Raw genomic sequence first — 20669 nt, 5'->3', positions numbered from 1 at the left:
CAGAGCGCCATCTCTAGCAATATTGTAGCGTGCACGAGCCTTGATAATAACGTAGGCAACGATTCAAATCACAAAAAGTGTTAAACTTCCGGGCTACACCAATGATTCTTTATTAAGAGTCCTTGACTACACAGTTGCTAGTCGTTTTACTGATTTGTCTTTGGTGAAGAAAGGATATAGTAAGAAATAATGAATGAGCAAAGTTTCAAGTGTCATACTTAGGGTATTATGTTACTTATGGTCTTGGTTTGAAGAGCACCAAAAATTACAGGTTATTCTCAGTAAAAATTTGCATGCCCAAGATAGAGTAAATTTTAATCTATGGTTTATGTCAAAGAAAATTATTTCTGTTGCTATCAGGGCTGTAATAAATCGATATATGTCAGGGAATTTTATCCCACTGATATTTGGAATCGATCTATATATAGCACAAGTAACATAATAATTATAAGTATGACAAATAGCCTAGATTATCACCGAACTGATTTTCATCGTTATTGCGCAATCCAGGTTTCGTTCAGCACAGAGCCCCCTATTGTCCAAAATATGTCCCAATATAAATATGCTAATACCAAGGACGAAAATATACTACTCAGTTCAGTTGCGAGTCCAAGTCGGAGTTGAAAATAGGTTCGGTTAGAAAAGTACCATTGAAATAATAGGAAGAGCCATACTTATGGTTATTATGTTACTTATGATATGTTATAAACTTATACTTTCTCTAAGGGTTACAAAAACTTATTTAATGCAAGTGCAACTAGTGAAATTTAATACTCCAATTAAAACTTATAGATTAGTCCAATCAGTCTAGACCCCCCCCAAAAAAAGTAGATAATGGTGGGTCTTTAGAAGGACAATTTTCTCTGTAGCGAGCTCGCGTAGTAAATTAAACATATTTCTTAAACAAACTTGAGCGATGCTTTTGAACGTAGCGGATTACGCTGTGTTGGGGATAACGCTATTGGTATGCGCCCTTATCGGAATAGTGTCCGGCTGGGGTCAATCCAAACAAAGCACCAGTTCGTATTTGCTGGCTAATCGTCGGATGGCCATGGTAAAATAACTAACTCAACTCAATTATTTTTTTTCAAAGTATAGGAAATATTAGCAGAAGTATATAATATATACCTAACGAGATAAGTGTACCATCTAGACCATCTAAAAGGAAACGTGTACCTGTGCCGGTTCGAGGTAGTTTTCAATGAGTTCCATAAAGTTTACCATTAAGGATATTAAATGGAAAATTACTGACAAGGAGACATCCCGAAGTGTAACCCACCGATTTTGTTCAAACTCGGGGGATTGGTAGACCTTCATGTAACTTGAAAACTCCTAAAGGGAATTTATTCAATGGGCAATCGTTTTGCCATGGCAACGAAAAATGTTTTTGACAACAACAAATGGAAATTTTCCCATTGAAAATAACATGGGATTCTGACCGATTCCTAGGACCCCCCTGTGGAAAATTTGAACATATTTCAAAATTTCGAAAATGCCAAAAATAGAAAAAATAGATAAAAATTGACAAAAAACATCAAAATTGATCAACTTTTGATCAATTTGAGGTCAAAATCCCATGTTATTTTCAATGGGAAAATTTAATATTATGTGTTGTGATAAACATTTTTCGTTGCCATGGCAAAACGGTTGTTAATTGAATAAATTCCCTTTATGATTTTTTATGATTCATGAAGGTCTACCAAATAATCCCCCGAGTTTGAACATAATCGGTGGGTTACACTTCGGGTCGTCTCCTTGTGAGTTATTCGCGACCGAAGCGAGTCCTGGTGGGGAACGGATCTAACTTCTCCGAGGTATAGCGCCTAAGATCTGTACAGACCAATTAAAAAGTCAAAAGAACGTTCTGTCTTAAATAAACTTATCAAAATATAAGAAAACGATGCAGAAATTATATTAAAATGCGAATATCATTATTTATAAAGTAAAATTTACGAAAAACGATGAGGAAAAACTAATAGCGTTTGCTTTAGCCGCTACCTATCTAGGTTTCAATAGCTAACTAAAGGGGGCGTTGCGATAGTTTTCGGTCGCGAATAGAATATTTTTCAATTTCAATAGTTTAAGAAGGCCACCATATAAGCTATTTCATCTCGAACTATTTTTTTAAAAACATCAAGTGAGCTAGCGAAGGAACACGTTTCAAGCAAGTAAAATTAGCACCATATATATGCATTATATATGTATCAGCTGTTTTTCATTTAGGTACCCAAGGATATAGGGCAATAGCATTAGCCCTTGGTACCACGGTTTACCACCCTTGCATATACTTCGTAGTGAAAGTTCGACTACTTTTTAATAACAAAACATAAACGTAGCTAGCGATCATCTGCCTGACAGCTAGGAGCAACAAACACAGAATCCCACACAAGGAGAACGCAACCCGTCAAAAGTCGTGCATATTTCATTGGTTAGACGCTTTAGCGCCTGTTGCCGTCGGAAGGGGGAAATTCGGAAATTGTCTTCCCCCCGTAGAGGTACGTCCAATGAAATTTGTACAATAGTAAAGGCTAGCTGCGTTCTCCTTGTGTTTGTTGCTCCTATAGCTTACAGAGTTGCACGAAAAATCGAAAGCAGACGAACTTTTGCTACAGACCAAGGCGATCAGGGGGTTAGAATCTCTGCAGTACCATAATATTATTTTTACCTACCTAAATTCATTCTTATTACTAATAAAATAAATTGTTATTATTATTATTAATTCGAGATAACTCCCATATAAATAAGTAATTAAGAATTAAGGTTGGTGGCCAGTAAGATTTTAATAACTAGGAAATCTGCTGCAGGTACCGGTGGCATTCTCCATCATGGCCACCATATTGTCAGCCATCGCCATGGCAGGTGGAGTCGGTGAAATGTATTTGTACGGGGCTCAGTACACGATTGTCGCTTTTTCTTCAGCCTTGGCTAAAATCGTCATTGGTTATACCATAGTACCCGTTTTCCATAACATGGAGTACACCAGTATTTATGAGGTAAGTCTATTTACTAACAAGCAAGATTTGAACGCTACTTCAGCAATAATATCTGTAACTTTTAGCTAGGGTTGTGCAAAATATTCGGTTACGCAAAATAATTCGAACACCAAATCGCATTGTAACCCGACCACCTGAATTAATGGCTAGAATAGAAATTTCATAGAACAACAAAATAACACTAAAACTCTTAAAACCAAATAAGTGAAATCTTAATAATAATAATAATCAGCTAGGCTAATACCCAAGGCACCACCATAGGCCCAAGTCATCTAGCGACTTTTATGGCCTTTAATTCAGGTTGCCGGGTTGTCAAAGTACTATTTGGTTTCCATAAAAACTTGTTGAGATTATCTACAATAGTAGGGAGCTGTTGGCTCGCGTGGCACGATGGGCTTACCACCACCCTCCTACGCATTATAACCCAGCCACCTAAATTAAAGGGGAATTGTCACCAGAACCAAAATTTACGAGGTTTTTTGAGAGAATGATAGAAAATATGTTAATGATTATGTCCTTGAAATTTTATAGTTATTGGAAAAGTATTTAAAAAGTTACGCTACTTTTCCCGCAACCTACATCAAACGGCTCCAAAAATTTCAGAACCTACGTGCAGCGCCAAAAGAATGAAGCGGCAAAAATTTGAGCAAGGGCGGCGTGTTAGGCATTTTAAAAACACGATAAACTACAATCTACGAATATAATTCGGTTAAAAAGCCAAGGAGAATTTCGTAGCAGACGAGAGTTCCGACCGAAAAACGATAAATCCTAGGAAAATAATATTTCGTTCACGAGATGGCGCTGCAGGTAGGTTCAACTAAGCGGTTCTGAGATTCTCGAGTCGGGGGGGATAAAACACGAAATTTAGTTGCTAATAATAAATCAAATACTAGAAATATTAACATGAAATTTTTTGTATAACCATTTTCGGACGTCCTCTGTCCATTTAAATGGTTTTTAACCAATTTTATTGTAGTGACAATTCCCCTTTAATGGCATTAAAGGTCGCTAGATGACTTGGGCCTAAGCTTAATGGTGCCTTGGGTATTAGCCTAGCTGATTATTATTATTAGTATTATTATTGGTATTTGATCAGTTAACAGTTTTTTTTTGGTTCTTTCAAGTTTCAAAAATATTTGACCAAACCAAGCATTGATTTTGCCAACCGTACTATATCCTAATAATTCCAAGTCACTTGGCGAAAAAAAATTCGACCTCATTTTGCCAACTGACCAAATTTATTGGGCTTAGTACTTCCTCTATCCCCTCCGAAAGAGACGGCGCTGTCAATATAATCCGGGTTCAAAAAACTATAGTTGATGGTGCAACAATAAATACTGAAGACACTAATAAATGATATATTTTCAGTATTTGGAAAACCGATTTGATCGAGCCACTAGACTTTTATTTTCTGGATTTTACCTAATTACTAACGTTAGTCAAAATTGTTTAATTTTTGTCTAAAATACTCTCTAATCCAATATAATTTATGTGCAGGTATTTTATTTAGGTATTGTTTTGTACGTGCCGGCTTTGGCTGTAACTACAATATCCGGAATACCTCTTTTGGTAACTTCCATTTCTACGGGAATGGTGTGCATTTTCTACTGTGTTGCCGTAAGTGTTGCCGGAGAACTTAGAAGCGCAGTGGGCTCCCAGTATTATCTTTGGTTTCATTTAGCATGGAGGTGTATCTATATACACCTCCATGCATTTAGAAAATCTCGCCCATCTCTGGCCTTCGGGAAAAAATTTCAAATTACTTAAAGCGCTGTGGCACTACTGCCATCTATATTAAACAAAGATAATTATTGTTAGAGAAGTGACGTAAATTTTAAAATTTCAAAACGATAAGCCAGACGAACTAAAATGTGAAATATTCACAAATGAATTACAGTGAAACAGACATATAGAGATACAACATTAAATGTTTTTATTTATGGCAGATGGCGCCAATTTAAAAAGTTTGGTGGGCACAGAACGGTACAGAATCAATATTCACAGTTTAAAAAAAAAACTTCAAACACAATTTTAACAAAATTCAAATCAAGAAAAATTTGTCAGTAAAATAGAAACAAAACTATATTTTTCGTGGTTTTTAGATAATTTTAAATTTTTACGTTTTAGACTACTTCCGCCATCTGATAAGACTTTAGGTATTTAAAAAACGTCCTCTAATGGCGTCAACCCCTGTTAGGATCTTCTAATTTGTCAAATGTGTATCGGTCTATTTTTACAGGGTGGATTTAAAGCGGTTATTTGGACCGACGTGCTACAAAGTGTACTAATGTTCGCTTGCATTGTACTGGTTATTATTAAGGGGACCTTGGATGTCGGCGGATTGGAAAACGTATGGACCACTTCCATCGCCGGAGATCGCTTACATTTGACGTGAAGATTCAATTGAAAACTCAACTCCAAAGGATATTAATAATGTACAATTTCCAGCCTGTTCGAGACCAAAACGACGAGATATTCCGTGTGGTCCTTGTTCGCCATGGGCTTGGTCTTTGCTATGAAAGATTACGGGACTAACCAAGCCGGAATACAGAGATTTCTTAGCGTCAAAAGCGCCAAAGTCGCCCAGCAGTAAAGCTAATTTATCAACTTCCATTTTTCTATAGTTCAATCAATTTAGTAACATCAGAAGTTACACGAGAAGTTTTCATCTTCCTATACACGTACATACCTTCCAACTAAGACATGGTCTTAGCTTCCAAACACGTTTTGGAAGAAAGATAGTAAACTATAGCCTAGGTGAAATACATCGTATAGCGAGTTTGTAAAATTATTGCATAGATTAAATATGTTTTATAAATAAGTTCACATCACACTTTACAACGTTAGGTGAAGTAATAGGCTTCTAGCGTACTTTAAATTTTGGTCACAAGTATCGCCGCCTACCGACCGAGTTTTAAATTGAATATATGAAAGTTGTCGGGTCGTTCAAAATTATCTCTGCACAACAGCTGAAAGTTCAACCGAAAAATTCAAAGGTTATCTGCTATTTCTTTACCTAAGGCAGATGGTGCTAAGCTCGAAGCCTATAGCGTGGAACCAATTAACTTGGGGACCTTTCGCTCTGCCGAAAAAAGAAAAATAACCGTTCCCCGCGACGCCTCTCGGAAAAATAGGCTAAACGGAAATTGTAGAATTTGTTGGGACAAACCAATCCACGTGCGAATTCGCGGCGTCATGCGGTGTGTTTTTAAGAGAAATGTGATAAGGCTTAGGAAACTAGACCATTAATATTAAGGATATTGTATCAATAACTTACCAATTTGATAAAGTTATTAGTCAAAAATATTTACCAAAGTAATTAAACTAAATAATGATTAGAAGTAATCTCATGAAAATCAGTTAATTCTATTAAAATCCTTTAAATTATGAGCTTGAATCGATGAGTGATATTCAAATAAAACCACCGTTTAAACATAGCTTACGATAGTAGATAGGTCGCATCATATTGTCAAAACCCGTAGCGCAATATAAATACGAATGGTGGCGCTGTAATCTATTTCCGTTTGTACCAAAAACGGGGGAGAAACTGGGGGAAGACAACCTGAAAATTCGAAACACCGGATGATGCGGCGTTTTGTACGGGTTTTTACTGAAGCGAAGCGTCCCTAAGTTAATTGGTTCCATGCCTATAGTATCTGCAAAAGTTTCACCGTTTTGCGGTGCATGCATCCGTGTTTTGACGGAAAATTCGTCCCCATTGGAAGGTACGCGTTTCATTTTAATGGCAAAGATGGATACTTCTCTTATATGAGATATGTTATAAGCTTCTGGTAACACTCGCCTCCACTCGATCCTTAGATCAATTTTGTTAAGCGCCTTGTTGATATTCATCTTCAAAGTGTCGCTGATTCTCTTATCTATGGTAATTTACACCAAATACGCCCGTTGCGACCCCTTGCAAGATGAAACGTCTGGGGTCAAATCGTTGGACCAAGTAATAATTATCACTTTCCGTAATTCGTATAGCATAAGTTTATAATTATATTTCACGTAAGTGTGTTAGTTTCTTATCTTAGCGTGTAAAATCTTTAGTGATAGCTATTACCACATATTTTGGATCAACTTCAAACTAAGTCATTAGGTCTAATACGCTCTTGGCTTCGTCGTCATAGTGAGCTCTTGCAAGAAGTAGTGCTGAGTTGTAGGACCGGTGTTGTTAAGCTGCATATTTTTTTTTCGCAAGAAGCTCTGATATTTTTGGGTATGACGTCCATTCTACGTCACTCACATGTGGAAGGTTTTTACTCGCGTAAATCGATTTTACTCGAATCGAGTTCCAGTTCGAGTACCCAGCTCTAAACTCGATAAGCCTGGTCCAGAAACTCGCTAAACTTTCGATAAAAACCGATTAAGCAGTTTTCGTATTACTCGTTTAAACCGATTACTCGAATCGGGTTCGAGTACTAGGATCAAAAATGGAAAAACTTTCATTCTTCTTATCGAGTTTCAAAAGTATTACGTCATAACTCTCCACCAATTAGGGCTCACAAAAAACATTCGACGTCATACTTTATCTGCCACTGGTTTTTCATTGGACCATGTGACAGATTTCGAATTGTCATGTGATGTTTAAAACCGCTAGCATTGGTTTCGGAAATAAAATAAAATACTACGCGAAATCCGCCGATTGTCATTTCGTCTTTTACAAGTAATCAATCATGGATGAAAGTGATGAAGTGATTTAACTTAATTTAATGGAAACTCGTTAAAAGCTTAAAACTCGTTATGAATTTTAAAACTCGTTAAGGGCTCGAAGCTTAGAAATGGGGTTATTTTACAACTCGTAAACTCCCTAGGTTTTTCAAACTCGAACTCGATAAGAAATTTTTTAAATCTCTAACTCGACTAGGTAGTCAAAAATAGTAGCGGTGCCAGGATGTTTGGGGAGGTAGGCCAACCATTTTGAGCCCCCCCCCCCCCCCACCCACAACAATTTTTTTCAAATCCGTCCACGTGGATTATTTAATTTTTTTTAAACAAGTGGTGCAATTTTTGGGTAAAATGAGTACGCGACGAAAAGATTAGAACTAATAACACTTTACTTATTTCTACGACTGAATTCAAGTCTATCAATTTACATTCATTCCTTCAGTACTTCGCGTGTACATCCCTTACATGATATGTCAGAACTTAAACCATTACGTAAATGAATGTACATAGGTACACTAAATAAAATAAGTTTAAGAACCATTTATTTGTAAAGATAAAATTAAAGATACAATTTGGATTTAGTACTGCTCGCCAAAAATTAAAACTAAAAAATAAACTACTGTCAAAGAAAAGTTACTCGTACCTTTTAAAGGAATAAAATCAGCAGTGTCGTTAAGCAAATCAGTCGCTTTGAATATTGAAAAATTAATTATTTAAAAAAATTCTTGCGAACAGATTACAGAATTTTCTGATATTAAATTTTGGAGGCCCCTTAAAGGCCTAGGTTCACCCCTCTTTGCCAAAAAGGGTTCAAACATCCTTTTTACTTCCCCCTCGAAACCCCACCATTGATAGCGATTAAGGATTAAGTCCGGCATTGTTAGCGCTGTCAAAATTGTCAGCAGTGACAATGCCCTTGAGAACCGCGAAGTCCGAATGACGAGGTGACCGTCGCTATCAATACGGGGATAGCGAAGGGAAAAGCAAACAGATGTTTGAACCCTTTTTCGACTCTGGGGGATGAAATTATCTGAAACTAGGCCTTTAAGACGAATTTTGGAGGCCCCTACCAAATTCCAAGAAGGCCCAGGCCTACCCCGGCCTGTTGCTAGCGCCGCTACTGGTCAAAAATTGATAGTTTTTACTCCGACTACCAATGGGCGTGCGCCATCTTCAGCGTAATTGAAGTAAACACTGCCTCATTAATTCGGATAACGGACACACTTATGAAATATAATTAGGCCTATAGACTTTGAGTATAGTTATAGACTTATATAATACATAAAATTTCAGATATTGGTCTACGCGATTAATACGACGCTGAGTGACTCCCCTGGTCTGGCCGGCATTGCTTTGTCTGGTCTACTAAGCGGCGCGTTGAGTACTTTTTCATCTTACATAAATGCCTTCGCGGCGGTCACTTTGGTGGACTTTTTACAGCCCTACTGTCCACAACTGACCAGCAGTGACAAAAAGAATATTATCATTTGCAAAACTTTAAGTAAGTTTAAAACAATAAACCCATTCTCAAATTCCTTACAGAGAAACCAACCTTTGAAGAGAAGCTCTTAGAGGTCCAACTTTAATGGCTTTTATTTATACTAGATGGCGCTAGTTTTAAACATTTTAGCGAGGTATTTACAAAAACTGATTCTAATACTATTTAAACTATTCTCTATGTAAAATAATAAGCCTATCATAAGGTCCCCATAAGCAAAGGTCTAGGCCGAATTTTTGACGATCACGTACTCTTTATTACGTAGGTATTCAAAATCTGAACCTCCTAGTGGTTACGTTCTCAACTAGGCATTTCCCCAAATGAATTTCGAGCGTTGCATGATGAATGCGCATCGTAGCCAAGGCTTATTCAACATTTTATCGCTTTCAAAGTTAAAATTAACACTTATCTTGGCCAAATAATTCATCGGAACGTAAACATAGCTATTAGATATATGAGTTGTGTTTCTGAAGGTATTGGTTTTTCAAATTTGAGATTTAGACGCGTTTTTTGTGGCATTTATCTGCTCGAGCGTGGCTGCTCTACCAAGTAAGATAGGTGTAGAAATTTTGAAAATCGAAGATGGCGCTACTGCCCTATCGTCGTACGTTCATTTTCTTCTCGCAGGGACAATGCTGGTAACCTTATGATAGGCTTATGGTAAAATCTATAAATCAAAGTTTCAACTTAAGGAAAATTCGGCAAAAGAAGAAATATAAAATTATTAATTTTTATAATCTTTCGCGCCATCGTGTACGGTGTACTATTAAGTTATTTAAAAATCTCACTCTAATGGCGTTACCAATGTGCCTTTTGTTAAATATAGTCTATTTCTCAAAAATTATAGCGATCTTGACACGAAAATGTATTTATATTTTAACAGCCGCAACGTATGGTATCATCGCCATCATGTTCAGCCAAATCGTTCCGTATTTGGGAGGGGCCATGAAGACCTTTTCGTCCTTGGTAGTGGGGCTATCGGGACCCATCTGCGGGGTCATGCTGTTGGCTATTTTCATCCCCAGAGCCAACGCCAACGTAAGCGTGTATCAAAAGTAAATAAGGGCAGAAAGTCTTGGACTTGGGTAGGCTATTTGAGGTAGAAAATTATTTTCCCCATCTCTTATCAAGCAAAGACCTTTCATATCGGGACCCGAGAACAAAATCAAGCAAGTCTAAAAATCGCTATTTGAGAAAAACATGGGTTTTGTTAAGCCTGTCTAATTGAATTCGCTCGCACTAGATGTCGTTAGCGTAATGATCAAAACAAGTTGAGTAAGCATCAAAATCTAGATTAAGAGGTGTGGCAAATTGGGAGCTTCTCGTCAGGGGCGGATTAACCCTTTCACCGCCTTTAGCCACAGAATAATTTTCCGCCCCTGGGCATTGTCTAACGGGTTGGACAGGTAAGTAGGGGCAACCCATGTACTTCGACCGTGGGGCTTTATCACAGTTTTGGCGCCCCTAGAAAAATGGCGCCCTATTCACGTGCCTACTCGGCCTAATGGTTAATATGCCCCTGCTTCTCGCGTTGATTGGTTTTTCGGAATCACCTGATTATTAACACGTGGTTTCGGTAAGTCAATAGATGGAAGATCACTCGCCCTTCGCTTTAAGTCCCGGAAGATGCTGCCACCTAGAAGCGCTTTTAGAAGCATTTTTGAAAACTTGATTTTACTTTTTTTGATAGATCCGCCACTTGCTTACAAACTCTCAAGGAGTCTTATTTACAATTTCATTCAAAAGTCAGGTATCTCGACTTGCTTCATCTTCCTCTCAGGTAACTTATTATGTGTAAGATCTTTAGCTTGTAAATAAGTTTGGGTTGCTAGATCAATTTTAACCAAAGAAAATTGGAAACCGTTGTTACTTTAGTGACACTTGAAGTTTACGGAAAAGCGAAATATTTGAAGAAAAACCCCGTGAGTTTCCTGCAATTTTATTGGCTCTTTGAGTCACGTGTTTTCGAGGTGATTCAGACCTCTCGAGGCCCTTTGGTGCAGTGTTATCTTAGGGGTCCCTCCAAGTTTTACGTTTTGCACGCAAAATGTCCCCACCTCCTTAGGGGTGTGAAAAGGCGGGGTTTCTGGGCGTAAAATGCCACCACATTTAAACCACAGTGGAAAACAAGAACACGTGTCTAGTTCAAGACTTTCCTCAAATATTTACTTTTGAGCGTATTTATTATACAGGGTGTCAACTAAAAAAACGAAAAATGATTAATAACTGAAAATTTCTATGGAACATTACTCGTGCGGGGGGACATTTACAAGTGTAAAATTGAATGACCTTGAACTGTCTCGAGAACCGTTGGGTTTCCGGATTTGGTTCCAATTAGAAAGTTGCTGCGCACCATATTAAAGAATTCAGTGTTTGATAATAATGTGATTAGTTTTAATCAAGTAAATACTTCATAGTTTACAACGGTTCGATTATGCCACCGTCGGCTACGATACATGCTTGAGCTCGTTTAACGACGGAGTTCATAGTGTTGTTCAACATTTCAATTGAAATGTCACTGAACGCATTAATTATTCTATCTCGCAAAACTTCAATTTATCGGCTTCTGATTGGTCAAATTTGGTCAAATCAAAGTTATTTGAACTAATAATATGGCAGGCAACAACTTTCTAATTGGAACCCAATCCGTTAACCCAACGGTTCTCGAGATAGTTTATGAATGACCTTGAAGACATGGTTCAAGATCATTCAATTTTACACTAGTAAATGTCCCTCTGCACGAGGAATGTTCCATAGAAATTTGAAATAAAAAAAATTTCAGTTATTTATCATATTTTTTGTATCAACGATGAAAACGCGTCTTTTGTTTCCGATCTGACAGGCCACGAAAATGGGGTTATTGATGGGAATGACCGTCTATTTGGTGATCGCTTTCGGAGCGCAGTTCAACCCGATAAATCACGATAAATTACCCCTGTCGACTGAAGGGTGCCCGTCTACGAACGATTCTGAAGCACTTGGAAGAAACCATTCATTGCCGTACGTGTCGGCCAGGTAAAATCAAATGTACAATGCACTTCTGCTTGAAAACCTTTCGTAGGTCGCGGGCTCGCAGCTGGCTAAATGAAATTCCCCTAAACAATGCTATTTGCTTTAACCTTTTAAACGCACTCTCGCAAGCTCAAAATTTGTGTTAGCGTCGAGTTCGGGACTACTTAATTTCTTTCAAATTTTTCTATTAGCTAGTAGCGACAATGAGAGTAGCGGAGGTTTCTCTAACTACGCTGTACAGCCAAAGGTAGCGGAGAGAGGATTTTCAGCCCCCTGGAGTGGCTGATTTCTAACTCTTTGGGCATATAGTTCATTCCTTCCCACATATACTTTTACTCTAAGGTTCGACTTTCACAATAAAGATTGAAGTGAGATTGGAATAGCTCGTAGCACGCGTCACGATAGACTCCATCGCTATCTCTTTTTAATCAAAGAACTAAATTAAGCTACCTATGTGAGAAAATTCAGCTGGCGAGAGTGCGTTTAAGTCGAAACGGATTGTTTTGTTTTCGCAACCAGAAGTGTATAATATATCTATTACCTGAGAAGTATCCAAAAATGTAACGTGTAGCAAATCTACCGCCAAACCGCGGAATCACACACCGTATCACGCCTGAAATTTTACAGCGTGTATTACTCCCCCTAGCGATGAAATTTTTTAACGTTACACTGTCTTAAGATATTTACTTATCTACTACTCTTTTTTCAAACTGTAAAATGGCACCTAGGAGCAACAAACACAAGGAGAACGCAGCCAGCCTTTAAACACGCTTACGAAGGGTTGTGTACGAATTTCATTGGACGAGCGTCACGAGCCTTTACGCTGAACGTTTTACGGGCGGGGGGGGGGGACAATTTCGGAATTTTCCCCTTCCGACGGCAGCCAATGAAAAATGTACGCAAGAAAATCCACGACTTTGGACGGGTTGCGTTCTCCTTGTGTGGGGTGTTGTGTTTGTTGCTTCTAGATGGCACTATGTTATGTATTTTTCTCCACGTCATTTCGCCATTCTGAAACTTCTTCTTGTTCTTGTTTCGAGGGAATAACATTAACAGGATCGGGAGATGGATACTTATCCCGTAACGGATGTATGATATACTTTAGGTACAACGTTTTGTCTAGTGCTTCTCATAAATTCTAGTTTATATTTTAATAGAGATATTATGAGTCTGTATTTCAATAGAGATATTATGAGTCTGTATTTTAATAGAGATATCATGAGTCTGTATTTCAATAGAGATATCATGAGTCTGTATTTTAATAGAGATATTATGAGTCTGTAATTCAATAGAGATATTGTGAGTCTGTATTTCAATAGAGATATCATGAGTCTGTATTTTAATAGAGATATTATGAGACTGTATTTTAATAGAGATATTATGAGTTTGTAATTCAATAGAGATATTGTGAGTCTGTATTTCAATAGAGATATCATGAGTCTGTATTTTAATAGAGATATTATGAGACTGTATTTTAATAGAGATATTATGAGTCTGTATTTCAATAGAGATATTATGAGTCTGTATTTTAATAGAGATATTACGAGGGTGATGATGAAATCGTACAACCATAAAACAATAATTATCCCCATAAGTGTGTCAGTTTTTCAAAATAATTACTGTGGAGTGAAGTAGAATTGAAGTCATACCCAAAAAATAAGCACCTCAGCGTAGAAAATACGCAACTTTTAAAATAAATTATCGCGCACTTATAATGAAGACGAGGCAAACTGACACACTTATGAAAAAGGTAATTAAAAACTTATGGTACAAAATTTCGTTTATGTAAAATGAGGCTATGTCTATGTCATTATTACTACGAATTTGACCTTTTAACCCACGACACAGCGAAGTCTTTCCGCTCTTTCGAATTTCCTTTGCCTGGTTTGGGCCCATTGGGACAGTCACAACCATCGTATTTGGATACATCCTGTCATTCGTAATCGGTAAGTTTTTAGGAATTTGGACTCGGAGAAAATGATGCGAGAGGAAGAATGGGCGCTGACAAAAAAAAGGGGTTTTTCTCGTGATAACGTCTAGGCCTCAGATTCTTCTACTGGTTTTTGTCAGCACCCATTGTTTCTCTAGTATCACGAGGACGTGTTAAAATTATTTTACAATACCACTCATTACTTTTCTAAGGAAAACCAATTGCTAGTGGTATAGGCAAAAGTAAATGAACCGAAGTTATCAGACTGCTATACTCCCAATGTTGCAGGCGTGTTCCTTATGAACTTACATTTTGACCTCGGAATGTGAAATTTTGCGCGCTCCTAGGCCGGGAAAAAATTGTTTTTGTTTTTATGAAACCATTTTTTATACATAGAAAAAGCAATACCCACATTTCCCAAGTGCAATTTATCGCGTCAAAAGACAGGGATGGAAATAAGTTTTTATTTGACTCGATTTTCTCATCAGATTCATAAAACGCCCTCCGATTCTGAGGGCTATTTCGATAACTTAGGTTTATTCACTTCTGTTATAGGCTAAACCTTTGGGCCTTACCCCCATGTTGGGTGTTTTAGAAATAACGTAATTAAAATAGGTTTGTTCATACCGAATCAATACCAAGTTTATAATTGTGATTCATATAAGTGTCGCAATAAGTCGTTTCTACAATGTTCACACATTTTTGATGAATTTCAGACTAAGTCCTTAGGCCTCATACCGAAAGTAACGTAATAGTAAGTATGACAGTCAACAAAAATTATCTTGTTGTAGTGACCAATTTAAAAGTTCTATAATTCCGTTATTTACAGTTCCTTTAACCATTTTGTTTTATCCTTAAATATATATTTCTTTCCCAAGTTTTCAAAATTCGACCTTGTCTCTTTCTTTGAAATTTAGAAGTTTGTATAGCTTTGAGTACTCTGGCGGCGATGCTGGTTGTCACCAGGGGGCCCGGGTGAAGCTCTATATAGCTCTATCGTTCTAATTGAAGTGACCGCGCAACGGACTGTCTTTGGGAAGGGGCCCTTAGCGGGTCGGAGTGTGAAATAACTGGTGGCTTTACCGGGGAGTCGGGGTCCAGCTCTTGTAACCCATAAGGGCGGTGGCACACTGGGAGATGTTAGCTCTGATCAAATGGTCCTATCTCCACCTCCGACTTCGGTCAGGTAGGGGCTGGAAACTGAGGCTTACGGAGAGGGTCCATGGAAACTGGCGACCTCGGAGGATTGGGTAGCCTGATGTGGGGTGACGGGTATCCGTATGAGGCGCAGTGGTCCTGTTTCCCGGCCTTTTGGGGCAACACCGGGTGTACGGTGCCAGCTGTGCCGGGTTACGTGGACCGCTGTGTGCCCGTCGTTCCCTTTTAGGAGCTCTTTCTGAAGGGTGTGGCTCTCTACCTTCGTAGGTAGGGTGTCGGCTGGAGTTGCTCTAGCATCCACTCTCGATCCCACAGTGGAAGCTGGTCGCCCCATTGTTGCGCCTTTTGTCGGGATGAGTGACTCGCGTCGAGGGTGAGACCATCAGTAGTAGGGTACTACTACCCATGCTGGATTTGTCACCTGTCAGGCTGTCCGGGCTTGTGGACGCTGGCGTAGGGCATTCTGATGAGACCACCGGTGTAGTAGGCTGATTGATCGCTTGGAGCTCCGGTATATAAAATTCTGACAACATGGTCTTTGGGAAGGGTTTCCTTTAGGTTAGGAATAGCAACTTGGGTTTGGTAGAAAAATCCCTACATTTTCTAAATATGCCTACTACCAAGGCTAATAATATTATACTCAGTTCGGTTGGATGAGTGGGTCAATGTTGAAAAAAGGTCCGGTAAGGAAATTTGCAATAAAATAATAGGATGTGTCATACTTATGTTTATTATGTTACTTATGCTAATGTACGCTCTTTTGCTAGTCGTAATAATGCAGGGAGCTGCAGAAAAATTGGTTTTTAAGTTGCGCATTTTGCGTAAATAAAATCAGTATAGTCGACGGTGAAACTCTTTTTGTTACTCGATTTGGCTATGAATTTTTGCTATCAATAATAATGTAGACTACGTGTGACCCACTTATATAACGCAATTATAGACTGATGGTATTTACGTAAGGAAATAGGGCATGCCGCGAATACTATAAAGTGATTATGTCGGTGAATTGTATCTTCGACACTGAACTCTTAACACCTTTCATTCTCAAACAGTTGGTCCCATTGAAAGCAATCCCAAATTACTAAGTCCTTTACTTCGGCTCTGAAGAACGCAAGCAGGATCGAACTATCTAATCTACAAGTTCTACGCGTTACAAGGACGTTATCATTCTTCAATGTATATTGGAAATTAATGACGAGTATTAAAGAGGTATTTCAAAGATGGGTCGCGTCTTGACTCTTCAACTCGCATTACGTAACGAGCGCTCGACGCAACAAGTTGAAGAAAGGCTAAATATCATCCGGCGCTTCAATCGCCATCTACATTCGCGAAACCAAACATTTGGCGAGAAAAGCACGGTGATAATGTTTTTATTTAATATAATAAAATAAAATAAGATAATACAATATTATAATGTATATCTTAATTTGAATTTAATTTAACTTAATATTAATAGAATTCTTATTTTAATTTAATATTAATATAATTCTTATTTTAATTCAATATTAATATAATTCTTATTTTAATTTAATATTAATATAATTCTTATTTTATTTTATTTTAATTTAATAATAATATAATTCTTATTTTATTTTATTTTAATTTAATAATAATATAATTCTTATTTTATTTTAATTTAATAATAATATAATTCTTATTTTATTTTAATTTAATATTAATATAATTCTTATTTAATATTAATATAATTCTTATTTAATATTAATATAATTCTTATTTAATATTAATATAATTCTTATTTAATATTAATATAATTCTTGTTTAATATTAATATAATTCTTATTTAATATTAATATAATTCTTATTTAATATTAATATAATTCTTATTTAATATTAATATAATTCTTATTTAATATTAATATAATTCTTATTTAATATTAATATAATTCTTATTTAATATTAATATAATTCTTATTTAATATTAATATAATTCTTATTTTAATTTAATATTGATATAATTCTTATTTTAATTTAATATTTATATTTTTCTTTTTTAATTTAATATTAATATTTTTCTTTTTTAATTTAATATTAATATTTTTCTTTTTTAATTTAATATTAATATTTTTCTTTTATAATTTAATATTAATATACTTCTACAGCGTTGCCAGATATAAGTAACGTCCCACAGCCGAATCTGAAATCAGGCCCTTTTAGGGGGGGGGGGGGGCGGGGCGCGGCGCTAGGAGATGCTCAGCGCCCCAAATAAATACTTGGGCATCCCCAACCGGATCGACCTAAGAAAAAAAATCGATTGCTCAACTACCAACTAATCTCATATAACATCGGTTACCTGTATTTTTAATAAAATATTTAGTCTGTTTTCAACGAAGTCAAAATTCATAATTTAATAAAAATACAAAATAAAACAAATTTCGGTATATTTACCAGGAGTGGGAGTTAAAAATTTCGATTTTTAGTATCGAGGCATTGGCACTCCCAAAAAAAATTGAGCGCCCCCAGTTTTGGCGGCTGGTTACGGGCTTGATTATTAGGGTAGTCACGCGTAATTTTTAACCCCTTGACTTCCGCGATGCTTCGTTTTCATTCAACCTTTTATCCGTTTTACACATTTTACCGTATAATTATTCCATAGACCGCTGGGCATCCGCTATTTGGTCAAAACTACAAAAACCAGCCCAAAAATACGCCTCTCGCCCAAGCCTTTTCCCCAGCCAAGTGCTTTGAAAACTAGCCCAATCGGGCGGGAAAACCATTCAGCTGGCAACTCTGGTGCTAGATTTATATACGACCATCACAGTCCTTCTTCCTAAGTAGAAATACCGACATTATTATGGGTGTCAACATAAACGAAATGTACAAAATTTTACTCCCTTTAACAAAGTATAATTCGGCAGCATCATAGATGGCGCCGCAATAAAAAAAGGGACAACGGGAGTTCACCAAAAAGCTGCCAGGCCATATAAACACGGCGGTTGTCGCGCGCCTCAGACGTGTAATTTAGAAGTCGTTGTGTTTTTCTGTCGATTTGTAAAAGGGAAGTCCGTCCTTTCGCAGCGACCGAGCGGGATCTAGTTTTCCAGAAACAAAAATAAAAGCCTCGGGTTTTTTGTGGTGTTGTTTGATCAGGCTTCCAGGTTCTACATTCCGTCATTACAGATTGAATGTTTTCCAACTTCAGTCGCTTCTACGGCGATTTTGGAAAATTAAACTCCTACAATGAACCCGCTGTACGCTGGCTACGATATAATATCGTGGATCTATGTTATTGAGAGTTTCAGCAAACCCATTTCTAGCAGTGGTGTAGTCCTAAAAAAATAAGAACCGGGGCGCTACCTGGGTACGGCCAACTTCGATTTCGCACGTAATCGAAGTTGGCTGTACCGTCCGCTATAAATGTACATCCAACTTCGATTTTTAGCGTGATTGAAGCTGGCCGTACCTAGATGAAATTGTTATGGTTTTTCCTGCGGGCAAAATTTCTAATAAATTCACACACACTTTTTTCGAGAAAAATGATTTACGAAATAGAAGCAAGGCGCGCCCTGGCAAGTTGAAAAGAAAAAGAGGCAGGGCGCGCCCTGACCCGACTACACCACTGATTTCTAAGCGCTTACGCCAACGTCTACTAATCTCCTGGACGTTGCAGACGTTCGCGTAAACGCCTAGAAATGGGTTTGCTGAAACTCTCTATTTATACTTAGGTAAGACGGCAGTTTTAGGCATCAATGATTTGATTTGTTGGAGCCTGAGGTGGACTGGGAGTAACGTTAAATATCGCCGAAAATAAATAAATATATTTACGATATTATATCATAATATAACCCCCGGTGAAATTAGTTTTAATCGTAAATAATAATTAAGTGATTTAATAAACCAACTCATCGATTTATACGTATAATAAATTTAACTGAAGTAAAAAATTAAAATTGATATTGTATGTAGAGACACGATACTACATGACTTTGATAAATAATTGTTTAATTAAAACCGTGGTTCCTCGTCAGGCTACATTCCAACAACTGATCGCGTTGTTATTTTTCACATTATTGTTTTTTTACACATTTTAACTCCCCCCAGTTTTTTATGAATAAAGGCCCTTGGTCCTGATTTAAATTTCCCCGGTTTTTTATGTAAACAGATTCTTTAAAATTGTGTTTTAACCAGTTATCTTCTTTTACAATTATTTTCGAATTCTCCCATTTTATTTCTGAATCAATTAAAAAACAGTTTTTGAATCAATTAAAAAACCGTTTCTGGATCAATTAAAAAGTTTCTGAATCAATTAAAAATATTCTGAAAAAATTAAAAAACAGTTTCTGAATCAATTAAAAAACAGTTTCTGGATCAATTAAAAAACAGTTTCTGAATCAATGAAAAAACAGTTTCTTAATCAATTAAAAAATGGTTTCTGAATCAATTAAAAAAACACAAAACCAGTTTTTATAACAATTCCAAATTGAAAGAAACCAAATAGTAAAAAAACGCAGTAAAGATCATGGTTAACCTGGATAAGTCAACGATCCAGAATATTTCAATAATTTCGTAATAAAACAGGGATTTTATTTAACCAGCAAAACCATGCATCGCTATTTTGTAGAGATGAGTCGGGCCGTCTAGTTTTAAAGCCCGACCCGACCCGACCCGATTAAAAAATTCAAAATTGAAACTCGACCCGGCCCGATAATTTTTTTTTTAATTGTAAACCCGACCCGAACAGGCTCGATAAAATTGAAACTCGACCCGAATAAAAAAACTTGCACTTTTTATGTTTATATTAGGTGTTTTGTTTTCGCTTGTTCCGGGATTTCGGAGTAGGGTAAGAAGAGTAAGGCTATGACGTCATTTTACTCCGATTCTGTGGTGGCGAATAGTTTGGGCCTTTTTAGCAGATAAATTATGGCTAGCAGACTTACTCCTTTACACCTCCTTTTCAGAAGGAGTAAAAAGAGTAGTCCTCATACTCCGGAACAAGTGAATAGTTTATGGGCCGGAGTTATTCTCATCCCCGGAACAGGCGAATAAAACGTTTTGGGGTAAAAAGAGTACACTTTTAGTCCGAGAACAGACGAAAAGAAACCACCTATCATACGCTTGTACTAAAAGCGGGCTCCCAGATGAAAAATTTGTCTGTAGATGGCGCTTGGAGCTCTTTCAGAAACGGTTAGAAATTAGTGAACGTGACAAGAGTATGATTAATACGTGATAATGATTCCCTTTCTGTATGTTGAGATTTTCTGTTGCGAATAAAATAGAAACTAATATATAATAAGCCCGACCCACCCGACCGGCACAAAAACAAAATAAAAAATTAAATCCGACCAAACCCGACCAGCCAAAAACTTCGGGCTCAGGTCGGGTCGGGTCGGGTAAGCCCGCCTTTAGCGGGCCCAAGACTCATCTCTAGTATTTTGCCATAGCAAAGTGA

General features: G+C 37.1%; 1 protein-coding gene across 1 annotated transcript; it reads left to right on the top strand.

Annotated features, from left to right (window-relative positions):
• The first annotated feature begins 916 nt into the window (after positions 1-916).
• LOC149922875 (putative sodium-dependent multivitamin transporter) lies at positions 917-16668 on the top strand. The gene is made up of 12 exons (XM_090162701.1): positions 917-1054; positions 2805-2993; positions 4362-4427; positions 4491-4610; positions 5233-5384; positions 5442-5582; positions 6813-6948; positions 8958-9165; positions 10046-10200; positions 12005-12177; positions 14023-14120; positions 16315-16668. The coding sequence occupies exons 1-12, from the start codon at positions 917-919 to the stop codon at positions 16365-16367; spliced, it is 1629 nt and encodes a 542-aa protein (XP_090018827.1). The 3' UTR covers positions 16368-16668.
• Positions 16669-20669: the final 4001 nt, after the last annotated feature.

This window comes from Leiobunum rupestre, chromosome 11 (genome assembly GCF_980474605.1).
Source record: "Leiobunum rupestre chromosome 11, qqLeiRupe1.1.hap1, whole genome shotgun sequence".
Classification (NCBI taxonomy): domain Eukaryota; kingdom Metazoa; phylum Arthropoda; class Arachnida; order Opiliones; family Sclerosomatidae; genus Leiobunum; species Leiobunum rupestre.
This window is presented reverse-complemented; position numbering and strand designations above follow the sequence as displayed.

What these genes read in the sequence shown, in the direction of transcription:
- LOC149922875 (XM_090162701.1), top strand. Translation starts at nt 917, where the DNA reads ATGCTTTTGAACGTAGCGGATTACGCTGTGTTGGGGATAACGCTATTG. An exon ending in CTAATCGTCGGATGGCCATG is followed by an intron (nt 1,055 to 2,804) that starts GTAAAATAACTA and finishes AATCTGCTGCAG; the next exon opens with GTACCGGTGGCATTCTCCAT. An exon ending in TTGCCGTACGTGTCGGCCAG is followed by an intron (nt 12,178 to 14,022) that starts GTAAAATCAAAT and finishes CCCACGACACAG; the next exon opens with CGAAGTCTTTCCGCTCTTTC.